We start from the raw sequence: 19,454 nt of genomic DNA on the forward strand, positions 1-19,454 counted from the left end.
TAAAAAGGTTTTCACATGTCATGTTGACCCAAACAACATACATTGCCATGTGACAAATGTGGAATAGTAACTGATGGTAACTTGATTTAGTTGATTTTGCAGACGGAATACCGAAACCCCTGATAAAGTGCTGTGTCTGTCCAATAGTATAGTTAAGCTTATACGTGTAAACAATTAGGAAATGGTACCACTTCTGAAATCTGATGGGATCTTTGTTGTTTCTCTGGGCCGGACTTCTCCTCTAAGGGGCCCTGGAGCAAAATGTAGATGTGACCCACATATTCATCGACCTGTATATGTTGTGTTGCCTCAAAGCAAACAGCAGATGGCAACTATATCATATTTTGCCAAGAGCCACAAAAAACCAACCAGTCCTGCTGCTGAAACACTCCCAACTCCAGGTTTACTACATGAGTGAATGGGATGGGCGATAGAAGTGTACGACCTTTACATCTACTTTATCAACTTTGTTGACGCTGTGAGTTTATGAAAGGGACAATCTATGTTTCCCATCTGTAATCCGTCTCAGCGTCAGTAGGTGGTGCGTTCATAGCGGTTCATAGGTCAGCCATTGTCACTGGTGTAGTGACCGAGAACGGTTCACCGGAACCAGGGGCCCTCCGGTCTGTCGCCGCTCGTGCCCGCTCGGTTAAGGGGCGGTTGCGCATTCCCGAGACACCAGGAAATATGGCGGCGCTCATGACTCTCAGTCAGGTAACAACTCTCAATAGCTCAAGAAAAGTGTCAAATGTACTTATTGATCAATACCAAGTGACAGTGACAGTCGGTGTGTGGCCTAACCACATTACTACTTTATAATCTGTGGTGAATATTGTCCCGTGGAACCGTATTAGCAACCTTTCGTTGTCAACTAAGTTAACACGGTTAGCTAGGTTAAGTAAGGATAGCAGTCCTGTACGTTTTACTTGAGTAGGGAAGCTAACGTTAACGTTACTAGGGAAGTAATAAGGTTTTGGTCGAGGATGGTGCCGATCAAGATAAAACGTGGCTAACTAGTAGCTAGAACAAACCTTTAGTCAGTTAAGTTAGTCAGCTAACGTTAGCGAACAAAGCTGTGTTTAACTGAATGATCTAACTAGCTACAGTATGCTAACGTTATAACTATGTTTTGTAGCTTCTGAACAACTTAATGTGATGTATGTGTTAGCTGACAGTCTCATTTACTACTCAGCGGGTGTTATATTTCTCTCCTGTCTGCTTCTCCAGTTATCAAGTGGGAACCCAGCCTATGAGAGCTACTACAGACAGGTAAGGTCCGGGGTCACTGCTTTGATTTCTACTTCAGAGCTTCTAGTCTTCATTCAGCTGAATGGGATCCGTCATATGAAATCAATTGATGAATACAGTGATGTCTGGTGTGTCCACTTAGTATTTCTTTATTTGTTCTTTGTAGCTGGATCCAGGAAACACAGGCAGAATATCAGCTGGAGATGCGGCTCAGTTCCTTAAGAAGTCAGGGCTGTCAGACAGTACATTGGGGAAGGTGGGTCACAAAACCGCCTACATGTACATGTAATAGAAATGTAAACAATAGCATCTAAACTGTTTTTTTTTTGTGTCTTATTTTTAGATTTGGGATTTGGCAGATTCAGAAAGAAAAGGCTATTTGGATAGACGGGTACACCTGCATTCCTCTTGGATTTAGCTGTGATCGGTGATGCTGATGTGTGCATAAAACACCGGATTTGACTTGTATTTCTTCCTCTTTCATAGGGTTTCTTCATTGCTGTGAGACTTGTGGCCTCAGCACAGAGTGGAAATGATATCAGCCTTCACAATCTCAACCAACACTTAGCTGCACCCAAATTTGTAAGTCTCTCGTAAGACTCTACTGACAATCACAATATCCAATGATCTGGTAGGGAACACACTGAGCAGGGAAAAGCTACTTTTATTGGTCATGTGAGAAATGAATGGACATTGCATGTCTCAGAAAGTGATATTGTAAGGGTAAATTGCATCACTAACTGTATTTATATGTTACTGTTTGCCTGCTCTGCTTGTTTGTTAATCTCACTTCATTTCTTACAGAAAGATACTAACAGCCCATTATTAAGTGTTTCAACGACGGGACCTGATTTACAGTGGGCAATTAGGGTGAGTTGATACATTTGTCAAGAACATTCCTGAGAGAATTAAGCTTGTCACCTAAACTTGTGTTTCTTTTCTTTCCCAGCCTGATGAAAAAGGGAAGTTTGAGGCCATTTTTGAGAGTCTGTGCCCTGTAAATGGTCTCCTCCCGGGTGATAAAGTCAGGCCAGTTTTAATAAACTCCAAGCTACCTCTGGATGCATTAGGAAAGGTGAATTTACATTTTGTTGTCAGAGTGATGTAACGCAGAACCCTATTGCAGTCTTTCAAAGTTAACAATTCAAAGAAAGCATGCTCATTTTGGCATTTACATAATGTGTCTGTAGATTTGGGAGCTAAGTGATGTGGACAAAGATGGACAGTTGGACAAAGAAGAATTCACAGTGGTGAGCTGGTGCCTTTTGTTTACTTAAAGTTTTACTGTTTCTCCAGTGTAATTCTGGGAATATTTTTTATTTTTTTGTATATTAATAAATGATCTGATTTCCCATTTTGTAGGCAATGCATCTTGTGTATCGTGCTATGGAAAAGGAGCCTGTCCCAACTGCCTTACCCACTTCCCTCATCCCCCCTTCTAAGAAGAAGAAGTCTGCAGGCTCGCTGCCCGGTGCTGTGGCTGTGCTGCCTGCTCTGTCAGGGTTTGCGGCTGGTCCGGCTGCTCTCAAAGAGACCCTGCGAAGCACTCCTCCTCTGGGCAACGCTTCTCCCTTCAGCACCAGTACCGTCAACCTCTCTCCAAAACTCTCCTTTAAATCCAGCTCACCGGTACGTCGCCTCACTTGCGTTTCTCTTGAGGTGTAGCAACCTCATCACTGCATCGATTAGTCTGTAGGGGGGTGAAAGTGCTCTTTCCAAAAGCTGTGCGATATGGTTAAAATTAATATCACAATATTATTAGGAACACATATCCTATATTGCTATACATCCCAAAATTTAAACTGTTTGAAAGTTGATGAATGTTAATATAGCGTTAGCGCCCAGCCCTTCTTTCTCCATTAAGGAATATATTCCCTATCGTTAAAAAGTTGTGTCGCCTCAAGTCTTGTTTCCTCTGCTCTCAGGATGCTATCTTGGTAGTTTCACACAGCTGCCTCCCTGAATTTGTTGCATGCTTCATCTATTGCTCGAGTGCAGTGTCATGCAGTCCAGTCCAGGGTAATCTTGGGATGCATTAGGATGTCACTTTCTAAATGTGGCTAGTTACTTTCAAGTAGTATAAGATGAAAAACACATTCAATCCTCTACAATACATTTAGTGTTCCGTGACCCTCTCTAAGTAACCGTCGCAAGGGCAGAGCCTTAAAACCAGCATTTTAATTATTGATTATTTTCTGTTGCTAATGGGTGGACTGGTTTTGCCACATTGTTTTGAGCATTGTCCACAGGCCAATGTGTTCGTAACAGGTTTCCTTCAAAGGGAAAAGAAGCGAGACTCTGTCCACACTTGTACTGTGATCACCTGACTGCCGTGACGCTTGTTGTCGCCCTGTTCCTGTTATGCCACTTCTCATTCATGTTCTTTTCTCCTCGTCAGTTGAATTGCCTTTTCCTCAGATTTCTTACCCAAGGCAAAGAATTAGTGTGCATACCAGATTGCTTAGAATGTAATTTTCTTACATATATGTACTGTGTACAATATGTATCACTTGCATTGGCTACAGTAGCTTGAATTTAAACTTGTGTTTTACATGATGGTTGTTTCACCTTTTAGTTTTATTACATAGCATGATGATTTGTCACTGAACTAATTGTAGTAGACGGTTGGTAAAGAAAACAGCACATTTTCATCCAGTATGTTTGGCAAGACTTACAGTGTAGTTCACTTTTACTTTTAACCAGTATGATACACAAATACCACCTGCTATTTAACATAAACAAACAATTGTTCCTGAAGTCTTAGCAGACGTTGTCTCCCTCAGTTAAAATCCCATACTTGTTGTCTTTTGTTCATTCCAGCCAGTGGTGAGCTGGGTGGTACCGGTAGCTGACAGGGAGCGATATGATGACATCTTCAAGAAAACAGACGACGACAATGACGGCCTCGTTAACGGAACTGAGGTCATAGAGATTTTCATGCAGTCCAGTCTCTCCCAGACTATGCTGGCACAGATATGGTGAGACCACGGCTCAGATTACATCATATTTATTTGCAGAGGCTTTCGTACTTTCACAACACACTAAATCATCAATAACTACGTGAAGCTAGTCTCACAGTTTATCTCTATAGCTCCACCTGGTGGACAGGTTGAATCATTACAACTCTCCCAGAAAATGGGTGCAATATCAGAAAGAAAACAATATTAAAGTGTGCTATAACAAGGCGTTGGCAGGCCTTTAGATGAAGGTGAGCTCAGAGGACATTGTTGTCAGAAGATGTTTGGTATCTTTTCTCAGGAAGAATACAGTATCTTATCTTTTGAGTGAAGTCTCTCCTTTCTGCAGGGGACTCGCTGACACCAAACAGACGGGCAAGCTGAACCGTGAGCAGTTCTCTCTGGCCATGTACCTGATCCAGCAGAAGGTCACTAAAGGCGTAGACCCTCCTTCCTCTCTAACCCCAGACATGATTCCCCCATCAGAAAGGACTGCAGCTTCAGCAGCGGGCCCTGTGAGTCCTGACTTCATCCCACAGCAACCACTGCTTCATCTTTTAATTGCCCTGTTTATTGAAATTCTTCCAAAGCTTTTTTTTCTTTTTGCTTTCGCTTTTTTTGAGCTCTCTTCTGTCCTCTCTAACAGATTTATTCGGGGCTTATGTCAGCTGCGAGGCCTGAACTTGCTGCACTTGCTAATATGCGCAGAGTGAGTAGTTGAGCTTTGTTTCACAAGGTGGCGCTTTTGTTCTGTCATATTCTCTGTCTCAGTCTGAAGCACTATAGGTGCAGACGGGACCATGTGCCTCATATTACCGTATTAGTTTCCCCTAATGATCTTCCCAATAAACGGGAACACAGAATTTATTAGACCTAGTTTACTCTTATATATCTGTCATGTCTTGGATTTTCCCCAAATTTGAGGACTGCCACCTGCTGCAGTTTCCTCATCATTGGTGTTCAAAGCAACCAACGTCAACCAACGTCCAGCTAGAGTATAGTTACTTAATAATGTATGTAAAGCAGGTAGTGTCACCTACTTTACTGGTGTTTACAAAAATAGAATATCCAGGGCATTGTAGAGGCATTGCATCTATAAACAAACATCATAAAAAAAATTCAATCCAAAGATGTGTTTGTAGAGTCAAGTTCTTACATTTTTGTGTCAGACCATCAAAAGCTTAAAGTGTAGCAGCTGTCTGAACCAAGAGGAGAGGATTCTGGGACACTGAAGGTGAAAGGCTTGAACACTGATATATAAGCCAGATTTCACCAGAGTTTTTTGTATTCTCTTGTCTGTGTGCATTTCTCCTCATTCATGTATTGTCTGGAAGCACTAACCCCCCCCCCCCCCAAGCTGTGTGAGGTTTTTTTGTATTTCCTTCCTGTGTCTTTTGTTTTGTTGGCCGTATCGGCAGGGAGCTCCCCCCACTCTGCGTACCATTCATGTCCCCTCTGCGCTCCTTCTCCCTCCTTTTTGTCCCATTTCCCTATCTTTTTTACATACTCCCTCTTGTCCCCTCTTTTCCGTGTCCATTTTCTTTGTCCTACCTTCCGTCGTCGTCACTCTTGTCGTCTTTGTTCTCACCTTCTGTCACCCTCACTTTCATCCGTCGTACTTTCTTACCCAACTTTCCTCCTCTCTCTCACTGGTCTTCCTCTGCGTCTCGTCTCAGGACAGCACCAGCTCCACGGGATCGGCCGAGCTGACGGGCATCAAAGAGCTGGATGACCTCAGCCAGGAAATAGCTCAGCTGCAGAGGTGAGTAGCAGGAGGACAGCTTTGTTCCTCTTCCTCTGAGAAAAAGGAGGGTAGGTTGTAGTGATGTGATGTTCAGGTTCAAAGCTCTTCAACTCTTATTAGATTGTTTTTATTCCAGGAGCGACTGTCACCATGGAGCCTTAGTCGGGGCCTTTCAGAGACTATTTGACAGTCAGAGCCTTCATTATCAAGTGGACTCAGAATACTGATCAAACTGTTGCTGTTGCTCATGCAATTTACTAATGATTTACTATTTATTTATTTTGCCATTCATCACCTTGTTAAGTGGGAAACGCCATCAGTCAAGGGTGTTAAAAAGACACCAAAATTATTGACACAGTTTTGTCTTTTTAAGTTTTGCCAACATCGGCTTAGTGAGGAAGTACTAACACCATTTGTTACTTAACGTCCTCCTCTCCCATGTCGTCCACCTACAGAGAGAAATTCATTCTGGAGCAAGAGATCAGAGAGAAGGAGGAAACCATCAGACAACAAAATAGTGACGTTCAGGTGAGGCTGAGCCAAAATCATTGTCAAGTTGTCTGTTGACCATTTCACTGATATTTGACCCTTCAACAATACAAAGTTCAGGGGCTCAGACAAACGTTGGCTGCCTGTAAATACATAGTGTAGTATAGTGTAAGTACAAATCTGTAAACAAAGCAAACTTATGAATCCTTTTGATTTATTTTTTAAGTGTTGTACATTTAGAGACCCACTCAAAAAGATGGTAAATTTAATCACTATTGTGTGTGTGTGTGTGTGTGTGTGTGTGTGTGTTTGATGGACCCTCAGGACATGCAGAGTGGATTGGACAGAGAGAGCAGCAGCCTGCAGGACCTGGATTCGCAGAAGCAGGATGCCCAGGAGCGTCTGGAGGAGATGGACCAGCAGCGCTCCAAGCTGGAGGGAATGCTCAACGACGTCAAGCAGAAGTGCCAGGAAGAGTCGCATATGGTTAGAGACTCGGCTTATTAAAGCAGGAAATGCTGTTATATTTTTGTTATTGGTAATATATACATGCGGTTGTGGATAATGCTTTGGTATTGTTGGGAGTATGATACCAGATGTCAATCAAATTATGAGGTCAGTTGAGGTCGAGGTTTGTTTCAAGGGAAATGATGCACCTTATTTCTTTTAACAAAGTCATAGATAGTGATTTGAAATACAGTCTTTTGCTTTCACCCTCCAGATTTCGTCGCTGCAGAGCCAGATCCGCTCTCAGGAGAACGACTTCCAGAGCCAGGAGGAAGAAATGAGCCGCACCAAGACGGACCTGAGCCGGCTGCAGGATGAGGAGGCCCTTCTCGAGCAGAGTCTGCTCTCTGGCCGGGTCCAGCTGGACAGCATCACTAAGTCTCTCAAAACCACTCAGGAAGAGATCAACCAGGTCAGTGCAGGCAGAGTAACTCCAGGTCACATGAGGATGTTCTGCCACTTATGGCCAATAAGCTGTGGAGGTCCAATCATAATACTGGCTTTCCTGTGGGGGGGTAGACAGGTTTGTATGTTGATGCACTATCTGTGGAATTTAGACTTGTTTTGTGTTGCTGGCGATGTTTTTTTATAACGCAGCAATCTCACTCGGGAAACATTACTTTTACTTTAATGACCTTCGTGCTACAGTATTTTAGTTGTGATCAACTTAACCACTAGCCACCATTTACATAAATTGCTAAATCCGGTTCAGGTCTCAATCTGCCAAAGACTTGACATTTGAGGCATTTTTTTGTTTTTTAGTTAGTGAAGGTAAAGCCATGCCGGATTGGACTTCTGCAGAATAAATCCCATTCAAGTAATAATGTGAAAAATATTATATTTTTCTTTTGAAAACACCTTTTTATTTGAAAATGTGGCGTTAAATCACAGTGGCTTATCCATTTCTGCCGGGTGGGACATGGCCAGTGTTGACACCTTTTTAAACTGGAGACAGTAAAGGAAATCCAATTATTGTGTTTCTATGGTTTAAACTTGTGTGTGTTTTTTTAGGCTCGCAGTAAGCTGTCGCTGATCCAGGATAGCCAAAAGGAGGTGACCAAGACCATTGAGCAGTACAACAGCGCTTTGAGCGACATCAACGGAGGAAACTCAAGCAACCTGCCGGACGTAGGCGAAGGGTTTGCAGAGAGGCAGAACGGAGGTTTCAGGAGTGCGGTGAGGAGATCACGAATACATCCTACTTTTCACCTCAAGAATTTATCCTAGAAGTCAGTAACTTCATTTTCCTTTCGTCCTCATGAGAAACACTTTTCACATCACCAACTCCCAATGTGCCTGTTTCACGACCACTCGGGTGTCAGAGGAATGCAGATGTACTCATGAAACCTTTGTTTCCCAGTGTTGTAGTCCCAAAATAACTGAGTTGCTATATTTTCTTGCCTTATGCCATATATGCTGGAACATAGTGACGACTAAAAACATCAGTGTTTTGCTGAATTGTGTGTCAACAGTCAAGTCTTGACTTTTTTTTTTTTTTTTCTGAATGCATTCATCAGGACGACTCTTTCAAGTCAAGGATTGCCATGTTCAACAACAGCAGTGCCAAGGAGCCTGCAGCAGACCCCTTCCAGACAGAGGACCCCTTCAAGTCCGACCCTTTCCAAGGTCTGAATACCTTCTGTATCTCTTTTATTATTTTCTCCTGTATTTATGAAAGGCTCATGGTTGTTCCCTCCTCTGCCAGCTTTAATTTGATTTAATGTGTTCCTGTGATTAAGCATTTCCATTAAATACCTGAAATGTACTTGCATTATAGATGCCGAGTTGTGGAAATGTATGTTCCAGCCTGTTTCCTGCTTGTGGAAAACATCGATGATTATTTCTTCTGTAGAGGCTGAAGACGATTGACGTCCACAGCCAGCTGCTCTCTTCTCACTGTCTTTTCCTTTTTCTAGATCCGTTTGGAGGAGATCCTTTCAGAGAAAGCGACCCCTTCAAAGGCACCTCACCTGAAGACTTCTTTAAGAGAACTGATAAGTCAAACCTGTTTGGATCCTCAGAGCCCTTCAGCAGAAAGCCCACTCCCCCGCTCAAGGTATCAAACGCCGCCTTCTTTTTACCGCTCAATTGATCATGGTTCTTTTGTATGCAATGTGAGAAAACCAATGCTCTTTTGTTAAAAATGAAATATGCTTTTCAATGTTAAATGTTATGCTTCAGCTGTTGGTGCTGATAGAAACAAGCTCTGACACGTCTTCACCATTGTACTGGAGAAGCAAACACAAAGAGAGATTTCTGGTGGCTGTGCTGACATTGTCAGTGTTTAATGGAGATCCTTTGAACAGCTTACTTACTCTACTTGTGCTTTGCTTATTTGTTTTTCTCAGCCAAGTGCCCTCAGCAGTGGGGACCCTTTCCCATCACACAGCCAAAAACCAGGTACGTTGCTGGTCTCAAGCATCGATCAGAGCACAGAGAGAGATTTTACTCTTCTCCGCTGTAAATGTAATGATTGACCCAAGGTCGCATTTGTTTGTGCCAAAACATTTAATTGTTTCTCGACTTCTTGCCATCATAAAGCTTCTCAGTTTAGCTTTTATTGTTTTTCCAGTTCTCTATATTGTAGTCCATACTTTGCTTACTAACTTAAGACAGGTTGATAAAGATTCTATGCTTTTATTTGTTCTTGTCAGTCTTATTGCAGTAAGGCAGGTGATGGCCCTGCAGTTAACCGTACTGTATTTTGGCTTATTGTCATTTTGTCAAATAAAAGCACAACTGCATAGTTGTCTCTGTACTATATAAGTGCAGATTTCCCAGAATGAGACACTGAACTCTATTAACTGACATCTGAACGTTTTAGTTGTTAAAAACAAGTCTCAAACACTCATTCTTCGCCATTCTGGGTGACGTGTTGGATTTAGATTTTATTTTTGGGGTGCATTGGGGGCAAACAATTTTTACTCGCTGTGGCTTCAATTTTTCCTGTGGTTCAGGGCTATTTTTAGTCGAGTACCTACGCATTTAACTGCTGGCCAACTAAAAATACTCCCCCCTACCCTGGAAAAACAGGAGGCTTGCAGGAGCCAAGCATAATAGAAACTCTGTGACTGCTGGCCCTTCTCTACTAGAATACACTGCCACTCCTTTAACCAGTTCTCTACCGCCTCTGTCCCGTCTTTATATCTGCTGCTATTGAACCGCTTTGCCTCGTTCGGTACGGAAGTTGTTTTAAGTTAGTGGCTAACTCTGGTCGATGCTCTGCCATGCTACACACCTTCAGAAGAACACAGAGGCAACTGTAGACCTGAGCTGAGTTACTGTGCGTAAAAAAAAAAACACACACTGCCGACTTCACATGAATGGGGGTCTCTTGTGGTTGCACACTCACAACAAACATATTCTATTACCATATTTAGTTTTTTCACTGTAACCAGCTGCAGTTTGCTGTTTTTATCATTAAGCGGCAGACCGCTGAGCTTCAAAACAACCCGGGCACAGTTCTGGTTAACAGTGCGCCAACTGACGCCTTTAATTATCTGATCAGATGCACACGTCAGGTTAAACAAAACCTCTGCTTTCCAGGATTTCTTTTGCGATTTGTCGTGGAAAATGAAACGGTCATGGCCACACTCTCCTCTCTGGAAATAGCATGCAGGCCCTTTCAGAATAAACAAGGTGCCGGGATGATTTCTGAGTCTGAACTTTAGTTTCTGCCCTTTTTTTCCGTAAATGGTATCAAATGTTCCAAATGCTTTTCAATGTACTCTTGTCACAGAGGCGTTTGGGACAGTGGACCCCTTCGGAAGCAACTCTTTTGGTAGCAAGGGGGGTGGATTTGCTGACTTTAGTCAGATGTCAAAGGTAAGCTCTGGAGACTCTCGGAGTTATGAATCAGTTGCACCATAAAGCATCGTTTTCCATTCGGCTGTAGAAAGCTGCGTTGTTAATTTTACTCTCATCATGATTGATGACTATTTTTTTTATCTGCTAATTTATCACATTTATAAAGTCTTTCTGGTATAAAGCCAGAGGCATTAGATCTGGGCTGACATTTCTGTTAGAGTCATCATTTCGATTTTTTTTTTATTTTTATTTTTTTTGTTTATTCCCTTGTGTGTGAACAGAAGTCGGACAACCCTGTCCTCCCGTCAAAGAAAAATGTGCCTAACCGGCCTGCGCCTCCCTATGGTAAGCCCTGACTTTATGTTTGTGTGTGTGTGTGTGTGTGTGTGTGTGTGTGTGTGTGTGTGTGTGTGTGTGTATGCTTGAACATTACTGTGCTTACGGCTTATTTGAATGATTCAGTGGTGCTCATATTTACTATTTAATGTTGCTTTAAATCAATAAAGTTCATCATGCCAATGTGAATCACAAGGTTGGCGGTTCGATCCCCGGCTCCTCCTTTCCGCATGTCGAAGTGTCTGTGAGCTGCACACTGAACCCCGGAGTTAAACGCAGATGTCAAATTCAACTGTAATGTAAAAAAAAAAAAAATACAATTGAAGTTTCATTAGCTCTTTACTACTTTTTGACGGTTGCAAATTGTCACATAAATATCGTGGCAGCAATGTTTTTGCAGTGCTCATTGTGATTGACTGTTTTCCTCTAAAATAACTACTTCCCCGTTGAGCTGTGAGGGTGCAGAGAAAGCAGTTTCTTCTTTTGAAGTTGTAAACAGGAAAGCTGTTGGTAGAGGTATGGCACTATGCTTTTACACAGAGATGAGCCGTTGTCAGTGTTATAAAGGGGAAATAGCTGGTGTGAAGTTAAACTTGTGAATCGTGGGATGAGAGTGAGAGCTACTTTTCAATGGCTTTTGAATGAATTTAGCCTCGTTTTATCTTCTTTTTTTTGTTGGCGTGTATGTTAAGACACACACTACCCACAGGCCGTGCCCAGCACATGCCCTTCCGCTGTGACCTTGCACTTATTCCTTTAGCAGAAGCCACAGCGTGAGAAAGTTGGTGTTCCCCTTTGCCAACCGCACACAGAAGGGTAGAGATGAGTAACCACAGTTAGCCAGCAAAGCTAGCCCCAGAGATGTGCCTCATAAGAGATGGACAAGTGAAGAGCCCACAATGCAGTTTGGTTGCGTAAAGATGGAGCTTTTATTTCCTTGAAGTGTTTCCGCAGATGCAGCCTTTGTGGCGTTGGTGCACAAAGTTCGAGAGATGGAATAATCAGGGCCACGCTATATTAACGCTATTCTAGGAAATGTGATCAAAGCTTACAGTAGACAAGGGTTTGTCAGTCTTTTGCAATTATGTGTTCCATAAAAGCAACACTGTGCTTGTTAGGCTTCAATGCATCAGTGAGCCTTACTCAAAAATGCGGTTAACACCTTTTTTTTTTTGAGCCAATATATCTCCCCAGGGTGATTACTCTGCATGGCACAAGCTTAAAGCTGTTGCTTCCTGTGAAAAGTGAAGCAACACAATATTTGCACATTAGTCTTTAAGGTGTGAGCTTATTTTCCCAAGGACGCTGCCTGTTAGCTTCTGAAGTGAAGGCAGTAGTTTAGTGGGTTGTCTAACATGGATTTTATGTTTATTTGAATGTCTTCCTTCTCCAGGAGGTACGCTCAGTTTGACAGCCGTTCCACAGCAGACAGTACAGACTCTTTTGTTACGACACACTCAAGTACACCATCAAAAAACTGTCCTTTGGTTTTTGCAGATTTTGGTTCTGTAAGTGTAGTTAGCAATTTTCTGATGGGTCAACAATCGTGGTGCTGCTGAGCTGCTGATCTCATGATCTCACCCGTCAGATTTGAGAGCTGAAGGCTCAGAGGTGTCAGCTCTCCACCTCACACCGGGACATCAGCAAGCAATCCTCAGTGCTTATTGGCTGTTGACTAATAACTGATGGAACATCTGAGAGCGTTTTTAAGGGCTTGGTGTGTAAGGAAATGAAATGTCTGCATGGCTGACTTGGACAGTCCTCGTTACTTGTGTCCGCCGAGTCGATTGTTGCCTCCGTCGGCCGGGTAAAGGGGCTCTTACGTGCTTGCTGTCGTCCCTGGCTTCAGCCTTTGGCAGGAAGTCAAGATTAAAGAGTTTCAGTCAGCGAGTCGGTGAACTTGCCCGGTCAGGTAGCACTTGAGGAGCATTTTTCAACTCTTGAAGTACAAGCTAAAGGCTTTATTGCTGTCGAAGCTTGATGTGCCTCAAAGGAGAGCACAACAGAGTAAATCTGCCTCTTTGTCCTCCTCCTTCCGCTTCTTTGCCATCGTGTATAGCCTAACGGCTGTGCATGCTCTCCAAGTGCAGAGAAGATGCATGGCAGGTTTTTGTGTCAGGTTTGTATCATTTGTCTTGCCAATAACTCATTTTATCCCTCATGACATCTGTGAAAGGGATTTGAGTTGTTTTTTTTTATCGAGCTCTTTATTGTAATTTTTGCAGGATCTGAATATGTCAAGGTAAGACTGTCTAAAGGTGTGGTGGTCAACCTTTTGCATGTGAAAAACCCGTCCGCACTGCATAATCCGAGCAATTGTCACTGTGTTGTGTAAGAAGCTTTTCGTGTTGCTTTCTTGGCCGTCCAAGTGAAATCTTAAACGTCTGTAGTGTCGCAGTTGTTTTTCTCTGAATCCTTTCAGCTATGTTTGTCGTAGCTTTTGACGTTCTGCCCTATTAAGAAGCATTTGATTTCAAATTTGCATCCACCGTTTTTGCTCTTTGCCCTCGTGACTTCTCTCTATTTATATTGACATTCCAGCCTGCGTCTCTGCATTGTTTCGGTCCACATCTAATGTTTGCTTCTCTGCTCTAGTTTGGAAGTGAAAACCAGCAGCTGGAGTGGGTCAAGCGGGAGAGCGAGCGTGAGGAGCAGGAGAGGCTGCGGAGGCTGCGGCTCCAGGAGCAGCAGGACCTGGAGCTGGCGATCGCTCTCAGCAGGGCCGACATGCCCAGCGCCTGACCGGCCGGGCCTGACTGCATCTTTTTTTGACCTCTTCCGTCCGCCTTACGGCCCTCCGTCCGCAGGCTCGTGACATCTGCACCAACACTGGCCCGTCATGACTCGCAGCCCCTGTTACCAATTTGTGTAAGAGACCAGTGTTTCTCCAGCCGTGGCTGGACTCGTGTCATACGACTCCACATTTAGCAACCAGTTACGGTTCATTGCTCCCAAACTACATGACAACTGTAATCAAGGACAATACGGAGCCGCTTGATTTAAAGCCGGCTTCATCCTGCAAGAACATAGCGATTTAACCCACACCAGCAGGCTTCTCCACTACAACCCAACATCTAGCTCCATATCTTGTTATGGCTAATCACCCTGCCTTATCCAAAAGCCTTTCTGTTGCAAGAAACCAACCTTTTAAAGAATATTTTACTGTTTTATTTATATACAAAAGCAATGAATCTGTTGTGTATGAAGTACTTGTAAAATGCACTGTATGAACAGTTTTTTAACTATCCTATAGAACCTAGAAAACGACATTTGTATTGAAAGTCAAACCAGATGGGTTAACTTCTCTGGTGGCCTACGATCGCTTTGTCCAATTTCCGACTTTTTTTTTTTTTTAAGAAACTTCATCTACTGTAAATATTGTTGGATGGTGGTTTTATGTACTATCCCTAGAAAAGACCATATTTAAAAACAAGCCTGTCCTACAGGACTGGAGCTTTGTGATGTGATCATCTATGACATGCTTTAGGTTTTTTTTAGGTGTTTCTTGCCATTTATGCCTGCGTATGGAATATTTATGGCCTTAAAGTACAAGGCTTGAAGACATTTTTTTTTTTTTTTAATATACTCAAACCTTTAACCGGGATCTACGTGTCAAAGTAGACATATGATGTTTAGGAATCCCTAACAAGCATTTAAGTCCAAACATAGCTTTGGTTAAATATAGTTTAGCCCCGTATCATCAGTTGAGGTCTTCCTTTCTGATGAACAAATACACCTGATGTCTACAGCCTGTGCGTGTCAGATGGTTTGTCATTGGTTGCCTTGTTGTTAGGCCCAAACAACTTGCCCTCCCATACAACTAAGAGCCTCTATGAAATGGAAGTAGTGTAAATCTACATTGTTTATACTGGTGCTGTTACATTTAGTTGGATCCTTTCTACTGCTTCACACTACCACTGATGCTCGAGGACATCTGCTTCTAATTTTGTGCTTTTCTCTCAACACTCAAATCAACCTTTGGATCTTTTTTTTTTTTTTGTGGATTTTGTTTTTTTTTTTTCCTCATTTTATTAATGTCTTATACTCCAGTTAAAGTACATTTGTATAAATGACTTAAAATATTGCATCCTTGTAATTATATTAAACTAATCAGGTTTATTCGGCACATAATGTATGCACTGCATATTCCAGACCTTACTGGACATGTACAGAGTGATGGCGCCTTATTTATCAACATATCAACATTGTAATGTTAAACAGTATGTATGTGATTATTTAAAAAAAATCACTGTAATGTCTTTTAATTGAATAAAAGTGATTTTTAACAGTAAGTTTAAAGGTAAGTGTCATCTTTTTAAATCAGATATTGTAGCGACACCAGAAATATGTGCGCTAGTTACACGTGACGGGTGGTCCTACCTATCTATCTATCTATCTATTTATTTTGTAAAAACAAAGCAGCGATAATTGGAGCGGTTGTCTACTGTACAGTAGGTGGTCTCGAGGAACAGTAGCTCAGCATTGCACAGACATGTTATTAAGGAAGGCAATGGTCAACTCTATTCTTAGGTCTTAATCTGATGCTTTGATAAAATGTACAGCACATAGTTGTACCGACATGAATACAAGTTAGTGTTTATATCGTGTGTTGATATTGGGGCGGGGGGGAAATGAGAGTAAGCATTTGCATCTCCCGCTGCAGATATTTTTAACCTTCTGTGGACTTCCTCTTTTCAAACATGATAAATTCTAGTAAAGTGTTCAACACATGTAAGTCACTGTCTGTGTGTACATTGTGTTCCACATCAACCGAAGAGATGCGATAACTGTGACACCACTTTTGAGGAAGGGTGTGGTTTTATCACATTTTTTTAAGTTTTAAAATTGTCACATGGAGTATTGCGTCAATCACCGACCACACATTCGAAGAATAATGTTAAATATTGATCTACTTTTCAAAATGCCATCTGGCTTTGATGCATATACTCAATGCAGCCTTTGATGCGGGGGAGACAAATGCTCACTGACACCATGCAGACATGATATGCACGGACTCGGATACTTTGAAACTGTGCACAGTGACTCTGTGTAATTGTAGTATTAAGGCCCTTTGATGTCCCGCTATAATTTCTATCCATCAGAAAGGGAGTCTAAGGGTTCCCTGATGAGGGTTTGCTGTGCCCCTCTGTCCAGACGGCTCCCAGCTCACTCTGTAATTATGGAAATGGGGTGTTTGTGTTTATAGGCTAAGCCCACAAGCGGCTGTCCTTCTGTGTCTTGCAGCTGCAAAACATCACAGTGGAAATCAAGTACTCTTGTTTTAAAATTAAAGTGGGTATACGATATAACCTATTTAGTGTAACTGATCTGATGGTCCGCAGGCCTGCTGCAGCTACTTAGACTGGTTGTAAACACAGTAAACCTGTTGACTGGGTGGATGTGGTTCATTGAACTAAATGTGTGAACAAGATGTATCTGAAATGACAGCATGAAAAGTAAAGGGCTCCCCAGTCAAATGTTCAATTTCATTGTTTTTAATATTTACAATAAATATACATTTTACAGTATAAAAAACATATTTATATAAATTTAAGTGAAAAATAATGCACAGGACATCAAGCCCTGATAGCGAACAGAGGGGCTGGATCCAGGAGTTTCACGCGAGAAGACAACAGCAACTCCAAATAGGAATGATCAATAAAATAAAGCAGTTCCGGCCATTCAGACATTGAGGCAGTTTAAATAAAACATTGTCTCTGCACATGTCAGGCAACAATGTGCATTTCACCCCTGTCAATAAGAACATGTACTGTTTCGTGGCCATGTCGTTCCATCACTAAGAGTTTTACAGTAGCAGTCATAGAAAGGCACTTTTGTGTCAAACACAGCGTTCCAGTTCTGTCAAAGAAGAGTAGTATATATACAGGGCCAGCCCCTTCTTGGTCTGCCTGTTGTAAAGCAAACAAAGCTTTTCTAAAGCTTTTATTGAACCAAAGTAGTACCAGCTACATTATTAGAATATAAAACCACTAAAACTTTTTCATTCAATATTACATATAAAAAAGACTTTAGTCATTTGGACAACAATTTAAATAAAAAATATATCAGTTGAATCACAATAGAAAAGAAAAGAAACACAGCACCCTCCCAAGTCTTTATGTGGGCTCCTTCACATGTGTCTCTTCATGTGAAGTGCCAGGTGGTCAGACCTGGAGAAGGCGCGTTCACACAGGTGACACTGGAAGGGCCTGTGTCCGGTGTGTTTGCGGAAGTGACGGGTCAGCTCATCGGAGCGGGCGAATTTCCATCCACAGCCTTCCCAGCTGCAGTGGTATGGCTTCTCACCTGCGTACACAATACAAATGGGAGATTATTAGTAAAAAGAAGACATGGTTTTGAGCTATGCAAGTATGTGCGTAATTGCGCACACATATAGTCTTATTTATCATGATGGATATGGGCTCAGACTTACCAGTGTGAGTTCGGAGATGTGCCTTCAGGTGTGAGCTCTTGGTGTAGGTTTTCCCGCAGCCAACGTAGCTGCATGTGTGCGACGCCGTGCGCTTCCGTGGCCATGTGCGCCGTCCTCTCTTGGGTTTGGACTCCAGCAGCTCGAGGGGAGAGGAGGGTGGTGTGAGCATCACCCTCTGCGCGCCTGGCTGCAGGCTGAGACCTTCGTCGTACATGCCAAAGGCAGCATGCGGAGCGTGGTAGGGCATTTGCATCTGGGGAGCCTGCGAGTGGTGTGGGAAAGCCGCTGGTGTGTGATACTTCTGTGAGTAGTTCATGGGCTGGCACAGCTGTGACTGGCAGTCCGAAACTCCCTGGTTGTCGGGGCTGAGAGGCGGGGTCATGCTGCTGACTGCCCGCGGGGAGATGGCCACTCGGGGCTGCTCGAAAGACATCATGCACGAAACGTTCCCTTCTTGCTTGATTTTGCTGCAGCTCTGGGGCACCATGCCCAAAACGGGGCCGTAGCCGTCCATGGGGGGCTCCACTTTGATCTCCTGGCGGGGAAAATGAGCCGTGTTGACATAAAATCTCCCCTGAACGCAGGGGTTGCGCGTAATGCCATAGTTGTTGGTTCCTTCGGAGCGGAGCAGTTCCGTCATGAGGCTGGCGCCGTACGGCGGCGGCGGAGAGCGGTGGTCATCTGCTGCGTAGGATGGCACCGAGGTCCCCGTCATGTACATGCTGAGGTCGGCTGTGCTCACAAACTCCGCCGCGCTGTCTGAGCCAGTGGTGTTGGCGAGAATAAAATCCAGATCCAAGTAATTACTCAGATCCTCGTCGTCCCTTTTGCTGTGATTGTCCAGGTTGTGTACCATTTCAAGCATGGAGCAGCTGGCGGAGACTAATTTGTCCGTGTCTCCTTTCCACCTCTGAAAGAATAAATAGATGTTTTTAGATATGATGTTTCTGTGAAATAAAATACTGTATATTGCATCTGATATCCAACTGGAGACGTAATTCAGCCAAATACTTAGTTTTCTTTTCTTAAAATGAGGAAACATGTTATTTTCTTGTTTTCCCCAAAGCATATAAGTTATTTCGAACGGTTTGCTAAGATAATAGTACAAAACGAGTGAAAGAAAGTGACATATAATCCAAATCAAACATATCCACAGACATTGAAACACAATACAATATCATTTTTAACTCACGTTTTCCCATGTTTTTTCTCTTTGGTTTGAGAATGTCGAAAATGACGGCAGCATCACTCCGGATAAGGCCATCGTTTGGTGAAATAATAACTATATCTCTTGTCAAAGTCGCGTTTAGATTGAGCGAAAGCCGCACCAGATACTGTGCGCCTATTTCACTGTCGCTCTCCACAGCTGCGCTCCAAAAGACATGAACGAGTGTAAAAGTGGAAGGAGGTCCTCCAAACTTTATAAGTCTCTAGCCCGAGTGCGCCTGGCCAATTGTGAGAGCTCAGGAAACAACGTAAAGTTTGTTAAAATTAGCTCTTTATAAAGCGGCTCCTGCAGGCAGTGGGGCTCAGTGCTTCATATGACAGTGGACGCAGTGCAGAGGAGCCTATAAAGTGTAGGACCTCCCCCACACACTGACGCAGGCACTCAACAGACCAGCCCCCTGAGCTGGAGATTGGAAAAAAGTTGTAGTCAAATTACAAACACGAGAAATATAGCAACCATACTTAATATGCTGAAAAGAACAAGCCAAGATGCACCAACAACTTAATATTACAGACTGTCAGTGCTTCAGTTAATCATCACAACAAACGAGATATAGCTTTTTTTGATGAACAGTAATAAAAAATATAATTAGACTCAGAGTGGGTTAAAACTTTGAAAGGAAAAACACAGACTAAGATATTTTGTAATAAAATACAAGCGTTTAATAGCACTTGAAACATAACACACAAACATATTCCAAAACAT

General features: G+C 42.8%; 2 protein-coding genes across 5 annotated transcripts; one reads left to right on the forward strand and one right to left on the reverse strand.

Annotated features, from left to right (window-relative positions):
• The first annotated feature begins 645 nt into the window (after positions 1–645).
• LOC116393182 (epidermal growth factor receptor substrate 15-like 1) lies at positions 646–15,455 on the forward strand. 4 transcript variants are annotated; one of them, XM_031865303.1, is made up of 24 exons: positions 646–714; positions 1,228–1,269; positions 1,415–1,504; positions 1,592–1,639; positions 1,735–1,830; positions 2,053–2,118; positions 2,198–2,323; positions 2,439–2,498; positions 2,611–2,877; positions 4,069–4,226; positions 4,555–4,720; positions 4,852–4,914; positions 5,882–5,967; positions 6,405–6,477; positions 6,763–6,924; positions 7,160–7,357; positions 7,957–8,121; positions 8,463–8,571; positions 8,862–9,001; positions 9,294–9,345; positions 10,685–10,770; positions 11,034–11,097; positions 13,314–13,330; positions 13,684–15,450. In XM_031865303.1, exons 1-24 carry the CDS (start codon positions 688–690, stop codon positions 13,828–13,830), a joined length of 2,508 nt encoding a protein of 835 aa, XP_031721163.1. In that variant the 5' UTR covers positions 646–687; the 3' UTR covers positions 13,831–15,450. The 4 variants fall into 4 exon arrangements, with proteins under 4 accessions (XP_031721163.1, XP_031721162.1, XP_031721164.1 ...); XM_031865302.1 differs by lacking the exon at positions 646–714 and having other exon boundaries at positions 725–1,269; positions 13,684–15,454; XM_031865304.1 differs by lacking the exons at positions 646–714; positions 4,852–4,914 and having other exon boundaries at positions 725–1,269; positions 13,684–15,455.
• A 598-nt stretch (positions 15,456–16,053) lies between these two features.
• On the reverse strand, positions 16,054–19,048 carry LOC116393184 (Krueppel-like factor 2). The gene is made up of 3 exons (XM_031865306.1): positions 18,714–19,048; positions 17,522–18,431; positions 16,054–17,394 (listed from the first exon to the last, which is right to left on the reverse strand). Exons 1-3 carry the CDS (start codon positions 18,783–18,785, stop codon positions 17,219–17,221), a joined length of 1,158 nt encoding a protein of 385 aa, XP_031721166.1. The 5' UTR covers positions 18,786–19,048; the 3' UTR covers positions 16,054–17,218.
• Between the last annotated feature and the right edge of the window lie 406 nt (positions 19,049–19,454).

The sequence above is a fragment of the Anarrhichthys ocellatus genome, unplaced genomic scaffold (assembly GCF_004355925.1).
Source record: "Anarrhichthys ocellatus isolate YVR2014 unplaced genomic scaffold, GSC_Weel_1.0 scaffold32, whole genome shotgun sequence".
In the NCBI taxonomy this organism is placed as follows: domain Eukaryota; kingdom Metazoa; phylum Chordata; class Actinopteri; order Perciformes; family Anarhichadidae; genus Anarrhichthys; species Anarrhichthys ocellatus.